At 36.8% G+C, this 16,479-nt stretch overlaps 2 protein-coding genes across 4 annotated transcripts; both read right to left on the reverse strand.

Annotated features, from left to right (window-relative positions):
- Positions 1 to 5,940: 5,940 nt before the first annotated feature.
- On the reverse strand, positions 5,941 to 8,719 carry LOC132184876 (subtilisin-like protease SBT3). Its single transcript, XM_059598660.1, has one exon. The coding sequence runs from the start codon at positions 8,682 to 8,684 to the stop codon at positions 6,375 to 6,377; it is 2,310 nt and encodes a 769-aa protein (XP_059454643.1). The 5' UTR covers positions 8,685 to 8,719; the 3' UTR covers positions 5,941 to 6,374.
- A 3,775-nt stretch (positions 8,720 to 12,494) lies between these two features.
- LOC132183701 (probable serine/threonine-protein kinase At1g01540) lies at positions 12,495 to 16,458 on the reverse strand. 3 transcript variants are annotated; one of them, XM_059597086.1, is made up of 8 exons: positions 15,525 to 16,458; positions 15,144 to 15,248; positions 14,728 to 14,850; positions 14,465 to 14,635; positions 14,246 to 14,375; positions 13,935 to 14,144; positions 13,412 to 13,568; positions 12,495 to 12,751 (listed from the first exon to the last, which is right to left on the reverse strand). In XM_059597086.1, the coding sequence occupies exons 1-7, from the start codon at positions 16,229 to 16,231 to the stop codon at positions 13,434 to 13,436; spliced, it is 1,581 nt and encodes a 526-aa protein (XP_059453069.1). In that variant the 5' UTR covers positions 16,232 to 16,458; the 3' UTR covers positions 12,495 to 12,751; positions 13,412 to 13,433. The 3 variants fall into 3 exon arrangements, with proteins under 3 accessions (XP_059453069.1, XP_059453071.1, XP_059453068.1); XM_059597088.1 differs by lacking the exon at positions 12,495 to 12,751 and adding an exon at positions 12,845 to 13,010; XM_059597085.1 differs by lacking the exon at positions 12,495 to 12,751 and having other exon boundaries at positions 13,110 to 13,568; positions 15,525 to 16,457.
- Between the last annotated feature and the right edge of the window lie 21 nt (positions 16,459 to 16,479).

The following is a 16,479-nucleotide window of genomic DNA, read 5'->3' on the forward strand; positions in this document are numbered from 1 at the left end:
TTTTAAAAAATAATATCCACTTAAAATTAAGAGAATACTGAAAAAACACTAGAAAAAACGCCAAATAATTCCTTTTTTTCCTTATAGCTATTGGACATAAATGGGGAATCCTCTATTTATCAAGGGTCATAATATAGTTCAGTATTACAATCTCGTGGATATACCATCAAAGGTAGGTTTACATTTCTGCAATGGAAATTTTCATATATGCCTGATTAGTATTAGTCGTTTTGAATTCTCATTGATGACCTAGTGGACCTAGGTATAGGCTATGGCTCAGTCGAACTTGAAGGAGCGCTTGCAGTTCTCACCGTCTAGACCTCTTCTAAGCGGCTCCAAACGGATAGGAACTACTATGGTCATACCTAGGTAGGATAGCCACAATTATTGGATATCAATCCCATCCCCATTCCCCACTCCTATCCTCACCGCCAAATTGTTACATTTTTTCATATTTCCGTGATATTTTGATTTTTCCAGCAGATTCCACGTGATGATGAGATATTTTTCGAGTCATTCAGTTGACGTAAATGAATACCAAGATAAGGAAAGAAAGAAATGGCCAAGTCTCATCCCCTCAACCAGCATAGTGACGGATCCAAGTTGGTTGCTAGCTTGTAGATATATTCTTTTCTTAATTTCTTTAGCCCTTTTTCCTCAACTGATCATGAAGACATGGGCTACTTCCAATAAAGAATACAGAAAAAAAAACAAAGAAGAAGAAGAAGATAAATGACCGTTGCATCTATTATTTGGTGGACCAGAAAACGCTGATCATTGCCACAGATTTTCAGATTTTTTTCACCAAGTTTCCATATAGCCTCTCCTATCTAATTTAATAATGTAAAATCATCAAACCAAAAGGAAATAAAAGAAAGAAAATTTTATTTTTTCATATTGATATTCTGTTCAAAGCAGGCATGCCATGCATATCATCTTCATCATAAGTTATTTAACTGAATTCTATGATTTAAAGCTACATAGACAAAGGGAAAAGGAGAAAAAGAAACTCCATTTGGATAGGTCATTTCTGGTCCTCGCACTGAAAAAAATGAGGAATGATTAAGCCTCAACTGAGGGTCAACTTGGAGCCAACTTTTTTCTTATTTTTTAATTTAAAAAAATAACAAAATTAAAAATTAAAAAAGTTTCTGATCGAACCAATAATTTTTATTTTGACCCTTCTTTTATTTGGTATTTTTTTAAAAAAATAAAATTTTAATTTTTCTTCATAATAATGACAATTTTTTTAAAAAATAGTTGTACTTTTAGCATTTTCCGAAAAAACTCATTGGCAAAAGTTGCAGACAACTCTTTTGTCATCTAGGTCGGTCGTCCTATCTAGTGCTTTGGGACCATTCACCGCGTGGTGCTTCTGAGTTCTGGCTCGTCTAACCCTTTTGAGAAATTCATGCGCAATTTGGGAAAGGTCTCAAAGCAAGCACATTGAAAAAGTAAATTAATTGAGGCCCATTATTTCTACCCAAATTTGTTTTGGGCCTTATTTCTCGAGGGACTATAATATATTAATATTGGATAAAAACTTAATAATGATCTATTTCAAATCCAGTGGTGATTTTAAAAGTTACGTCAACTTTAGCTAACAAAAAAAAACAAAAATTAGGAGGCCAAATAGATCCAACGGATCAAGATTTCCTACAATTTCTTATGAAATTATGGAATTTAAGCCATTTCTAATCATCGAAATGCTTAAAAAATACCACATATTAAAAATGTGGCATGCTACAATTTAGAATTGAGTATATATATTTTTATGATGTTCTTACTCTCTATGTTGTAAAAAAGTTTCAAACCAAAAACTATATTTTGATTTTCTGAAGAAGAAGCATCTTTACAAAAGTGAAGAATGAGCTCATTGTGATGAAAATTATTTTCTCGTTGTCTCGATCAAATGCCACCCTTTTAATAGGTGGCATTTTTCAAACATTTTGATGCTTAAAAACAATCTAAATTTTTTAATTTTAGAATTTGAAATTGTAGGGAATCCTAATCCCCACCGAACTATCAAAAATAGTAGCCTACAAAAAATTGTTAGAGTATTAATTAAATAATTAAAATTATCTCTTTCTATAGACTAAACTTTCAAAATACATTACAAGTAATTTAACATGATATCAAATTTAAAGGTCATGAGTTTGAACCTTATCTCCGTTATTCATCTTCTATATCGTACATTATAATGATTTAACAAAAACATGAGTGATTGATTGAGTGGGTGTTGAAAAAGATGTTGATTCATGCGGCAATGATATTATACGAGATGGACCGCCATTGAAAAAGGAGTAGTTATGTTCATGGACTACAATCCAAACTATTCCATCAATATTTATTCAACATAGTTATGTGTATATATATATATGCAGATTCCATCTGAGCTTAAATCTGAAAGACGTGTCTATTGGGACCTCCATATATATTACTCTATATATATATATGCAGATTCCCACAATCATTAATTAATTAATATATATATAAATATTGGAGGATATGATGAAGTTCCAAAGTCTCTTTCCTTTTCCACTTTATTGTTTAAAGTAAAGAGAACATGAAGAGATGGATCGATATAGATTGTGGTTTGTGGTATCATGAGGTAAAGGAGAAGGCAATAATCATACAACATAGAAGTGACATTCATACATCAGTGATCACCACTCACCACGGCTGTTGTAACAACCGTGGATTATATATATTGGATACAGAGATGTTTTGTAAAGGTCATGAATTCGAATCTTGATTTTATAATTTATTAAATAGTTTAGGTGTTAGACATTAAAAGCTGAGTTTGAAGTTACACATAAAGAAAAATATTAAAATATTGATTAAATGATTAAATTTATCTAGATGTTTTTATGAGTTTAAACTTTTATGATAAATAATGATTTAACGCTGTGTATGATTATTGAAAATTGATGAGAAGATGACAATTGAAGAAGTCAGGCGTGTGAATTAATGTTCCATTTCTTGTCTTGAAACTATATGGGTGATCCCCACACATGTGTACAAGTTTCAGATAGAATCTCTTTACGATAAGATGAACCCAGCATTAATCAGCTTGTCTAATTTCGTTTCTGTTTCATTTAGTGTCTTTTCAAAGAGACACTGATTTTTTATTTTATTTTTTTTAATTAAAACAATAAGTGATCTCTCTTTCTTCAATCTTTCACCTGATCTAAATTCTAATCCTTTTTATCATACGTACGTGTTTTTATCATGATCTATGGTCATGATTCAATCTACAAAAGGGTAATTAGTATGATTCAATCTTATTTAGACATACATAAATTAACTACAAATTGGTTTTAACACAAAATGTTAAACCTTTTTTTTTTTTAATATTATTTTTATTCAAAGTCTTTCCTCGTGTTTTCTTTTAGTCCACTTTTGGTGTTATGGTAAAATACACTAATCATAGAGCCTGCACCACGGGTTCAATTCAATCATATCGCTTGCAACAGAACATTTTCTTTCTTCTATATATTTTCCAATTTTGAGAAATAATTTTAATTCTTTTAAAAAATCACCAATAACATCATTTCTACTATTTTATTTATATATCAAGAATTAATATCCATTTATAACTCAAAAGAAAATAAAAAGAAAAGGAGGAAGTGAAAGAATATCTTGGAAGCATTTACCATTATCTCTTACCTAATGAAAATTTGTCACTCTATGTACTCCATTTTTTTTTGGAATGGACCCTTCGATCACAACTTCGACATCGGTCCCTACAAATGTCTCAGTCTAAATTAATATATTTGTGCTTTATTATTATTATTATTATTATTATTAATGATTGTTATGCTTTATAAGCATCCTGTATTCTGGAAATTGCCGAGATGATCTACTTCTGCAATCTGCATGTGATCGATTTGTGTCGTTGCATGGACAAGTCGCTTTCTATTACATGGGCTGTCTTGTTTATTTGTTTTTGGTGGCCTATGCAACGTAGAAAAGCTAGTTTTCTGTGTAGGTCGTATTTGTTTTTTAATTTCTTCTTCTTTGTGTTATATTCCTTCTACTATCCTATTTTTGTAATATTTAGCGGTAATTAATTCCATATATCCATAATCAAGTGACCATAAAAGAAAAATAAGCAGGAAGAAAATTAAATTAAGAAACTTATGATATGGGAACTGACCCTATAGTTGGAGGCTCATGATGATTAATATTCAATTTCAAGAATTCAGGAAACATTGTAATTGATATCAAAAGTTCAAGAAAAATTTCTCCCAATAAAGTCGTAAATTTTTTCAATCTCCAATATTATTGTAGCAAACACGTCTTATTAATTAACTTCAAATTGACCAATGATAATCATTGAATTCCAGTAATCAGTACTATATCAAAATTATCATTGGTCCTAGCTAGCAGTCGATGATCTAGTGAGGTCTTTGGTTGATCAGTTGTCCCAAAGAGTTTATGAAACTTTTGATTCTCTCCTCTTTTTGTTAAAAAAGATTATATATATAAAGTTTCCTGTGAAATTAAAAAGAAAAAAGAAAAAAAAAAACACTTCTCACCTTATATATATATATTACATCAAAACACCTTTTCAAATCAAAATCTATTATAAATCAATAGATTCAACACCCTTTGGTTTTATCGTAACTACGAGTTCATCAATATTCATGCTATATATACATATATAGTACATGCATGATATCTAAATATCAGGCTGTATATATATATATATATATATTTTTAAAAGGCCTCTAAATTTTGTTGTAGACAGGAAGAATCAAGTGAACTTTGGATTAATTAATTAGCTTACCATCTTCTCCCGTTTCTATCAAATATATATTATCGTCGGTTAATTAGACGGCTATGTAGTTATCATCAACTACAGCTCCAATCTCCACATGCATTGACGGAATCTAAATTAACTATTCTACAAAATGTCAAAAACTTGTTGCATGATTGTGTCTGTGCGAGATTTAAATTATAATTGGTATAAAATTATCATGATTTGTCTATTGCTTGATTCTTAGTCACACATTATTTCTTTCTGATTGGACATTTAAAAATTTTCTTTTTGCCCTAAGGGTCCCACTAAGCTTGCACACAGAGAGAGAGAGAGAGAGAGAGAGAGAGGCCACTCTAACATTGGCCGCAAAGTCGGAACTTGGGCCCTTCTTCTAGCGCCACATCTACAACAATAAAGTATATATCCTATGGGTTCCTCTCTGATCGATTCGATAGATAGGGGTATAATAAAAAAAAAGGACAAATATAGGATTTTACAGAATAAGCATATCAAATCTCAAGACGCGATAAATTTTGATATTTTCTCATTTTCACTAGCATCGGCCTAGAATGCCCTTTAATTGATATCGCTTTTGGAGGGAGTTTTTTGATTGATCTCAAGCTATCTCTTTCGAGCTCTTTAGTCTAGAGGCTAGTTCTCTCAATAACTAAAATCATTATTTTACACTTCAATGCACGTATGATAACTTAAGCATTAAAGTGTCTTCGGCTTCGGCTTCAGCCGAGCACCTTTTGAAGATTTCTATACTTTGAAGGTGCGCTCCATTCTCACACTTGGGAGACCACCTTAATTGAGTCATAATATAGCTATTACCATATAGTTTGTTGTGGTCCAAAAATTGCCCTAACAAAATTCAATTGAACGAGAGTAGACATGCTTATTGTTTGGTTTCAATCTTTTTCTCCCTTCTTTCTTCTTCTTCTTCTTCCCTTTTTTTTTTTTTTTTTAAACCGTCTAGCTGTTTGTTGAATTTCTTTACATTGGACGAGAAGAGATTTTTTTTTTTTTTTTTCGTTAAATTTCGATAGATTGATATCTAATTAATGGGGTCATGAATTTGCATGATTAATTACAGCTCAGAACAAGCCTCCGACTTCAGACCAAGTACTACTAATTAACTGTGACAAAAAAAAGGTACTACTAATTAACCTAACTTAATGAGATATTAATTATGCTGAGATTACCGTGATAACATGAATTATTGCGAAATAATCATATAACCTGTTTCCAGTACTACGGGATTAACCACATAATTAATGACGTGGCCATCAAAACGTCCATATTTTTTATGTACTCATGAATTTGCCCGTCTTCCTCCTGTTCTATATGCATAATGTATATCTATACTTAATTCTTTCGTCCCCCAAAATATAATATTATAACAATTAATAAATAGGGAAAATCGTATGATTGATATTTTTTCACGATAGGAAATGCTATTGTATAACAACCACACGATCGAATAGCCTATCCATCAAACTGCATTGCTGCAAGTTAATTTCATCACCAAGAGCTGGTTTTGTTTTGTTTCATTTTTTTTTTTTTTTTTTTTATTCTTAACCTAAAATAACTTTACTTAGCAAACAAGTCAGTTCTCCGGCAACACATCCGAGCTGATTCCAGTGGCCACAATGGGGCTTCTGACCACGTGGTTACCGGCAGCATCCGCCCAACTGAGATAACCGAAAACTATTAGCTCTTTTAGCAGCCGTGGGCCTTCTACGCTCACCTTGAAGCTTTTCTTTTCGTTCTTCTCTTTGAACACCAATTTGTCCGGCGTGACACGGACCTGAATCCCTTTCATGGCTGTCACGCTTGCAATGTAGCTTGATTGCCCTCCTCCAACATTGGTCACTGTTCTATGGAATTCTTGTATGGTTTTCGTATCCGATTTCGAGTCATTCACATTGAAGAATGCAATAAAAGAAGGGTAGTTAAGATCCAACGACGGAGATGAACAATTGTATGAAGCCGATTTGGTGATGGTTTGAATTTCCTTCGTGGAGTAATTTAGTGCGCAGAGAAGATTCACATAATCTTCTATCTTGGCATCGTAAATTAGACCGGGGTCTACTGCCTTGTTGGGGTTGAGATGCCCGGCACCAATGGCAAAAGGACTAGCCGGATTGTTGTCGTCTCCTATGTCTTTGATGGGGCCCCCTGTGTTGTCCACCGTGTCCGATGTTGTCATCATGGCTGACCTGATGGCGGCGGGGCTCCATTCAGGGTGCGCCGCCTTCAAAAGAGCAGCCACTCCCGCTGCATGCGGGCATGACATGGATGTACCAGACAAAAGATTGAAGTTAGAAAATAGTACCTGCGAGCTTTGCAGTGTGGTGACTGGAGTTTGTGGGGGCCACGCGGCTAAGATTAACGCACCAGGAGCCATTAGATCAGGCTTCAAGACAAATGGGCAGCTCGCAGATGGTCCTCTAGAACTGTAGCTAGTGACAGCTGGCGCTGGTTTGGAACCGAGAATTGTCTTCCGAAACTCCAGGCTTGCTTTTGGCTGGGAGTTGGTTTTGATGTAGTTTTCAACGGTTTCTCCGCTTTGTGGGTTGAAAAAAATTGCTGGAAATGTGGTTTGGATTGAAAAATCCAAGTCAGTAATATTCGTTATAAACACTCCACCACCCACTTGAGCTTGTCTAAGATTGTCAGCTTGGATGTCAGTAATGGAACCATTCTTGTCTTTGCATACGACAATCTTGTTCCCAATTTTCTTCAGTTGCTTGAAATTGTCACAAGCGTCCAAGAAAACAATTGGGATTTTGCTGGAAGATGAATTCCCCGGATAGAGAGTCAAGCCGGGGACAGAATCCCCATTGCCGAGAGTAATAACGCCGCCGAAGTCACGGTCCACGTTACCGGCAGCAACGGTTAGAACCCACGGCGTGCCGTTGTGCAGGGTCTCAATGAAAGGCCCCTCGTTTCCCGCTGATGTAGAGACGAAAATACCCTTCTCTAACGCTGCAAACGTGGCTATGGCAATGGGGTCTTCATACAAAGGGACTCCATCCAAACCCAACGATATCGAGATGACATCTACACCGTCCAAAATTGCTTGATCAATGGCAGCAATAATATCGGAGGTGACGCCACCCTCGTCCCACAGGGCCTTGTACATGGCCACCCGCGCCCTTGGGGCTACGCCTCTAGCGGCTCCTGTGGCGTAGCCGAAGTAGGACGCATCGTCCACATAATTTCCAGCCGCCGTGCTTGATGTGTGGGTCCCGTGCCCATCTGTATCGCGCGTGGAATTACTTATAGTTTTTGTCGCATTGGGATTTTTGGCAATCAGACCTTTGTTAAAGAAGCGAGCCCCAATGAGCTTCTTGTTGCACAAAGAGGAGCTGAAATTTTTGCCACCATCGCATTCTCCTTTCCATCGTGATGGAACTTCCGACATGCCTTTGTCATTAAAGCTTTTGCTTTCTGGCCAAACTCCTGTATCCACCAACCCAATTATGACATCCTCGCCATAGTTGGACTCGGGCCACGCGCCCGAGTTGGAGTTGAGCCCAAGAAACTGGGTCGAGTGAGTTGTGTCGGCCTTAACAGGCAAGTCCCGCATCGAAGAAACATATCCCGGAGAACTTTTCAGGGCCTCATGCTCTGAGGGGGAGAGGCTTGCAGTGAAACCATTTATAACATGAGTGTAAGAATAGACAAGTTTAGAGGAAGAGGGAGTAGTTGTTTTAGTGGAGCTGAGTTGGGAATTTTCCAATACGGAGGCAAGAGTGGTCAAGTACCAGTTATGGTGGGTGGAGAAAGCTTTAGGCATGGCTGACAAGTCCATGTGAACGATGTAGTTGTCGGACTCTGTCAAGAGAGAGGGAAGGTAGGAGATCATAGAGAGAAAGAATAGACAGAGAAACAAGGGAATATGAGAAGCCATATTGGATGGGCGTAGTTTTAGACCACAGTTGCAAATTGTTTGGGGTTACTTATAAGGGGATGGAGCCAAGTTGTGTAGGGGACCTGTATGATTTGAATCCCGTGCTGTGGTGGGCGCGCAGCTTGGGTTTTAACTTATTTCTCGTTCTTCGCGCTGTGCATCTTTTTAACCTTATCGATTGCTAGATAGGGGAATGGATGCATGTGACGACGCCCTTATCATTGCGTAAACGACGTCGACCCAATCTATACGCATTCTAGTTGAGGACGGTACGTGGACGATCGACAGGAAACACTGCCTTTAACATCAAGAAGCTTGACGCGCTGGAATGATTCTGTAAGGACGGTTCAGATTGGCTAACAATAACGAAGACAAAACTGATTGATGGCCTTAGAGCCCCACCATGTGCCCTCTCGCTCATGTTTCCAATTATTAAAATGCCAATATATAAGGTAATCCAATCCCACGCGAGGGAATGAAAACAACATAAAAGAAAGTGGCAGTAACTTTCAGTAGCTAATGATTATGTTATCATGGTAAAATCAATTTACGTTCAATGAAATTATATTTGTTTCAACAAAACAAACAAGGCATGGGATCCTTTTAGAAGTAAGATATTTTGTTCATTTCTATTATTATTATTATTTTGAAAATTACATATACTCTCTCATATTACTGCCGTATTGTCGAGGGTAATGTTAAATGTCTTTATTGTGGGACACGACAGAAATATGGGAAGGATATTTAGCATAAATATATTTACTGTCAGCAAAGAAAATACCAAAGAAAGGAAACAAACAGTCAGCAAATTGTCTCTCGTACCAGCTGCCAATTACGATTTTGTTCAAATTAAATGCATGAGAGGTGCTACTGAGTGAAATTAAAACATGTAATGGCTGATTCGTGAAGTGCTTATGGCAAAAGCAAGAAAAATGCTTAACGTAATCCTTAAGGCTTTATCCTGTAGTAAAATCTCTTGTCTTTATTTTTATTTATTTTCCTATTATCTTATTTTTCCATTTCATTATTTATTTCTTCAGAGAAATCACAACAAAGCAGTGGCCCTTGTCAACAAGCAGAAAAATAAGAACTATTGCATGCAGTGCAGGTACGGCAGCCAACCAGCCGTGATAGACGAATTACACCAGCTGCCTGTAAACCAGCGAAGGAAAAAAAGAAGAATTAAATTTAATTACTTAATCAATACTTTAACAAACTCTTTCACGTGTGAGTTCAAACTTTATTTTAATAAGTGGTGTCCAACACGTTAAATATTTAATTTAAATAAAGTGAATTGACGGAATCAAGATTAATTAGAGAGGTTAAAAAATACCTTTCGTACATTAAAAGCAGTGCCAAACAAAAAGCTTACATATTTGATAAAAAAATTCAAAAATATTTCTTCTAACTTTTTTTACTCTAAAAAAAGTTAAAATACACTTTTGAAAAAACGCTTAAAAATGAAGTTTTTTTTTTTCCAAAAAACTCTTTTATTTTTTTATTTTAAAAGGGAGCATCCAATATTAATCACTCTTGCGATCAAACGCCTACGAGCTCAATTTCTCATTATTTATTCACGCCGTGAATTTCCTTTATTTTCGTCACACTATATTTCCATATTATTATTTCCTTTGGTATTTTTCTTAAGTGGCCACCCCACAGCTCGAGCCTTATTCTGTATTTTGGGGTTAGGAATTGAATTCCTTTGAATCCTTGTGTCATCCAAAGGATTGAAATGGAAAATATTTAATATTTTTAATTCAACTTTGGGCTTCATACTCGTTTAATGAAATATTATATGGGCCATGTCTTTCTACGGACTCAAATCCATTCTCTCCAATTGGGTTGAGTTTGCGGTTGCTTTTGGATTCTCTTTGATATAAGCTTTTGGAAGAAGACTAGTCCTATGTTTTGCATGAAATTAAAGTTGCCCTACATTTTGGACAAATAAGATCCATTAAAAAATTGCTTGTTGCCAAAATTGATTGCATTGAATGAATGGATACGAGTATAACCACAAAAAAAGTTGGTTATAGATGAAAAATAAAGAAAATAAATCAAATAATATGGATAATTTTAATATTGGAAAATGAAAGAAAACCCATGTTTTATATATAGCTTTTCTTGCTTGTAATTTTGATTTAATTCTTAAATAATTTTGTATCAGACAGTCTCATGCACTTGAAGGGAATAAACATAATGATATTTTGGGAAGAATAAAAATAATCCCTATAGGATGCCTATGAGTAATATATTTGGGGATCTTACCAAATTTATAATCATCTTAAACGTAAAAATAGTCACATTCCTGGGAATTAGTTTTCTCAAGCATTGCATTTCTGGAAATATGGATGGTCATGGCAGGAAGTTAGATTCTGTGAACTAAATGCAATGTTATTAGTAGTCTTGTGAACAAGTTCAATTAGAGATTTCAGCCTTGGACGGCTCGTCTTCCTTTGTCTCCGCCAACCCATGTAGCTTCCTAATGATGCTTTTTATGTTACATTTTTTGCGCTTTGGTCTCCTTAGATCTTTTTGTTTTATCTTGTGGAAGAGACTTTTGTTTATGAAGTAAGTCAGTCTTAGTTGACAGATCCGATTTCGAGATCAACAGTGCTTCCACCCCCTCAACCTCCTCATGGGAGTTGTTTTTGCCTAACAGAGGTTTGGATAGGGTTGAAGGGTCTCTCGAGGGTCATGCCCTTGCCTGCTCGGGTAGGGTTGAAAGGTCTTTCGAGGGTCATGCCCCTATTCGTGTCCCCTTTTTTGAGAATTCAAATAGGGTTGAAGAGTCCCTCGAGGGTCATGCCTTGCCCTTGCCTGTTCGAGTAGGGTTGAAGGGTCTTTCGAGGGTCATGCCCCTATTCGTGTCCCCTTTTTTGAGAATTTAAATAGGGTTGAAGGATTTCGAGAGGATCATGTCCTGCCTTCCTCTGTTATAGTGTCTTTACCACTTTATCCAGCCATTCCTTAGCTTTTGCCCAAGGTATAAAGGACGGGGACTTTTCTGACCCATATGCAGTCATTAACACGGGATTTCCTATTTGGTGTTTGATATTTCCATTTTTAATCTTTCGTTTGGATTTGTTGTTGAGAGCCCACCCCTCTTGGATCTTTTGTTTCTTGTAAACCATCTTTGATTAATAGATTGAGGTATTAAAAAAAAAAAAAAAAACTGATTGTGTGTGCGTTTCAACATATTGTTAATAAGAATTTTATTGTATATACTTATAAATTTATAATTTTTTTTAAAATTTTTTTTGAGTAACGTGTTATAATTAGACGTGACATTTGACAATTTTTGTCAAAAATTAGACCGAAGTTGAATGCAAAGACCTATTTATTATTTTTGCATTTTACATTCAGCTCTCAACATTTTTATACTAGCTTTCCTAGAAATAAATCCAAGAAAAGAAAGAAAAAGAAAATGTAGACAATGAAAATTATATCCACCAATTACAAATTACTAGGTTTATATAGGAGTGAAAAAGTAGTTACAGTTAACAGTTATTGGTTAAAACCGCTAACCACAACCGCCCTATTAACTGCTTTTTAAAAGGAAAAAAAGAAAAAAAAAAATCCAAAATGAGGTTGTTTTATATTATCGATTTTTTATCAGTCTTTAAAAGCGGTTAGGATGGTTAGGGCAATTAGCGAGCGGTTATTTCGCCCTACTGCAGGGATAGTCAATGTACGACTCTTAAATGTGTTCTAAGGGCAGGGAAAAAGAGAGACATGTCAATAATAAAGGATTCAGTCAAAAAAAAAAAAAATGACACAAACTCATAATTCAAAACCAAGAAAAACAGAACAAATGCAGAATGCTTAGCGGGGATCTTAATGGAGAACAAGAAGTCAAAAGCAAAAAGCGGAAAGCAGAAAGAGATTGAGTTCCCACAGGACATTTCGTATTAAGACCAAAAACAGCAACAAGAAAAACAGAGGGGTCCCAGGATTCTGTCCTCAGTCTGTCACAAACATGCCCCCACACCTTTAAAAACTATGGTAGATTGCCTACAGTGATTGATGCTTGTGAATTGTAGGACCCATGATCACAATATTCCCACCTAACCTCGCAGGAAAAGTGATTTTGTATTAGCCATCCTTAATCAATGGCATTTCTGCCGATATATATATATATATATATATATATATATATATAATACTCGATCATGTTGCTTTTATTTTATGGATTATGATATAACTGGTCGGAATTAACCTGCCCTCCCCCTCTTCCGCCCTTGACTGGCAAATCCATAGATCTCAATAGTGTTGATTCTTTGTCGGTGATGAAATCAAACTAGTCAGATTTCCAGACAAAGAAACCTACATGTGTATATGGACACAAATTCACATGTACAGAAAAAGATATTGATTGGGTTTTCACATTCTTCCCACTTATGTACAGCACCAAAACTCAACATGTCAAGAAATGAACAAAATTCCAACTTTAATGTCATTTGCATAATTTGGATGACAAACATAAGGAAATCCTATCAAATAAAAGTTCATATCAGAGCATTTCCTCTACAACATTACACAAATTCAAGGTCAGTGGGTACAAAGTACTAAAGAATCTACAAACAGTGCAAATTCATATTAGACGAATCACATTTACAGGCAAGGAAAATACTTATCAAAAAAACATTTACAGGCAAGGTAAATGGTGTTGTACAATCCAGCACTGGATGGAAATAAGGAGGCAAAAGACAAGGCATGTGTATTACCTTATACATTAGTTTGGAGAAGCTACTGCTCTTCGGGTTCGTGCTTTCTTTCCAAAGACCTAATATTTAGAACACTGCTTTCATATCCACTACTGTCACCGGATTCATTTATGCGCTTCTCCATCAACCTATCCCGCATACGTTCAGCTCTACGTTCCTAAATCAATTGCAAAGACAATCCTTGGTTAGAAGTTAAGTCCAGTCAGGGAAGCATTGCATAACACACAGTTTAACATTTCTTGATGTGCTTTTCATGTGACTAGAAGATTGGATTTGAATTTTGTAATTGTGCCGTCTCACTTTCCTTGAATCTGATATGAAGGCAACATGTTCTCTCAGTGAAAAGCCCCAAAGTGAATGAAGTGACAATAACAACTAATTGCATCTCTTATTGTGTATTGAAATGCTTATCTTTCTATATTTATGAGCAAAATAAATATGTCTAACTTCATAACCATCAAAGAATGGAGATAATGATACAACCAATGAGATAAATTAGGGGTAGAAGTAAATGCAAACTCACATCACGGAAGGGGAACTCATCAGCTTCAAGCATATGTATCACGTGCCCCATCTTTGGCCTTTTCTGAGCATTTGGGTCCACACAGCGCAATGCTACTAACAGAGCACGCTTCAGCGCCCTTGACGAAGGTTTCTCAGGTAATGTAGGATCCAAAACTCCCTCAGCATTCCGATTTGTAACCATGGTTTTAAGCCACTCAACTAAGTTCACCTGAAAGTTTGACTTGTGAGTTGATATCAGAAAGAATAAGGCTTATCTTGAGCTGGTCAGAAGACGATGTTATAAAGTAACTTTGATTGATGACTATATACCTCTCCAGCAGGGCGGCTATAGTCTACTGGGTTTCTCCCAGAAATTATCTCCATAAGAAGAATCCCAAAACTATATACATCACTTCTTTCATTCAACATGCCGGTACTGGCATATTCTGGAGCCACATACCTACACAAAAGAATCAGGATGGCTGAAACCCTGAATTTCAGAATGATAAGTGACTATGATAATTTTCAATTAAGAGAGGTTGGACTGACCCAAATGTTCCCATCACACGAGTTGTCACATAACTCATCTCTGAGCCCAAGAGCTTTGCTAGGCCGAAGTCAGACACCTTTGGATTCCACTGCTTATCAAGCAAGATATTGCTCGACTTGATATCACGGTGAACAACCTTGGGCTCAAGACCCTCATGCAGGTATGTCAACCTATGTTTGTAATTAAGGTTCAGCTATTGCACACAACAAACAATCCAATGAATAGAGCCACCAATCAATAAACTTATTCAACTAACACATACCCTTTTGCAGTTCCAAGTATTATATTCATACGAATCTCCCAAGTAAGAGGGCTGCAAGGGCCAACATCTCCATGAATCCACTGTTCCAGGTTTCCATTGTCAACATACTCATAAACAAGCATCCTATAACAATTCAAGTGCATCAGTCCTCCCATGTAAGACAGCCATTTTTTCCCCTTTCTTGAGAATAAATAAAACAAGGATATTTAAGTTAAAAAGATGAAAAGAAACAAAAAATTTCATTCTTTAATATTAATTCCCAAGCACACTAGAAGGGGAAACCCCCAATTTTTTTTTACTCCATTAATCATATCCATTCATTTCGTTTATGAACTCAAAATCGTCTAAACTTGCAAGGTTCCGCAGAAATGTTGAAGATCAGAAAGAAAAGATGTAACCAATGAAGATTAAAATACCTGTGCGCTCCTTCGGCACAATAACCCAACAACCTCACTAAATTCTTATGCCGAACACGTCCGATTGCTTCAACTTCAACCTTAAACTCCTTCTCAGCTTGTCCCCTAAAGCAAACCAATTACCACAATTAAGCTTTTCTGCCATAACTTCCCAGTACAGAGTTCATGCAACACTTGGTTAACATATGCTCCACCAACTAGCTTTCAAATTCATAACAACAAACGATAAAATAGCAACAAAAATCTAACTAACACATTAAATTCTCAACTGGGTTCAGAATTAATAACATCATCATGATCTTAAATTACACCAAAGCAGTTAAACCCCAAGTGAATAGATTAAGATTTCGAGAGTGTTATACAAACATGCAATGATATTACCTGTTATTGAGCAAATTCTTGACAGCAACCATGGTATTATCCTTCAAAACGCCCCGGTAGACAATCCCATACCCACCCTCCCCAATCACATTTTCATCAGAAAACCCATTGGCGGCCTCCTCGAGCTCTCTGAGCGTGTACCAGTGCCCCCAGCCCAAATGCGAGACCTCCGGCGCCGCAATCATCGACTGGTCACCGGACCGTGCCTCTCCGCTGCCATGTGACGACCCGCCAGCCCTCTCCGGGTACGAAATTCGGTGGTCTTTCCCGATTTCTATGTGAATTCTGGTTCGCGTACCCACCGGGCTCCCTTCCTCTGGCTGAAGAAGAAAGGGTTGAGCTCTGCATAACGGCTCCGATTCCGGCAATGGGTCCGGGTTGGAGGCCTGGTGGTAGGCATTTGGGTTCGGGTTCGTGTCCGGGTTGGGGTTGGGTTGGGTCGGGTTCCGAGAATGATCGATTCGGATTTCTTGGATTTCCTTGGACACGTTTGGGATGGTGGGGTTCTGAGAGGACTTGTTATTGAGCTTTGAAGAAGAAGACGACGACGACGAGCTGTTTCGCCTTGAGGTGAACCAGAGGGATATGAGGAAAAGTACGAGAACTATGCCTGCTCCTACGCATATACCAAGCACCACCCACAACCGCAAACCGAAGATTGAGGTGCGCTTTGAGAGCTGGTCGTTCAAGAACGTATAATCAGTCATTTTTCTCCACTTTCTCTTCTTCTCCTTCTTGCTCCTCCTCCTCCTCCTCCTCCTCTTCACGTGGTGGCAAAATCGGTCACCTTATCAACACCCCCATAGAATTTGAAGCAGAAGAAGAAGCAGGAGGGGGACAAAGCGAGTGTGTGGCAGATGATAAATGAGGTGGTCGGAAAATAGACTGCACAGAGTGTGAGTGGGGCTGGGGCTGGGACACACTCTGATACAAGAGCTGGCATAATAGGACTTCT

The sequence above is a fragment of the Corylus avellana genome, chromosome ca6 (genome assembly GCF_901000735.1).
Source record: "Corylus avellana chromosome ca6, CavTom2PMs-1.0".
Lineage (NCBI taxonomy): Eukaryota > Viridiplantae > Streptophyta > Magnoliopsida > Fagales > Betulaceae > Corylus > Corylus avellana.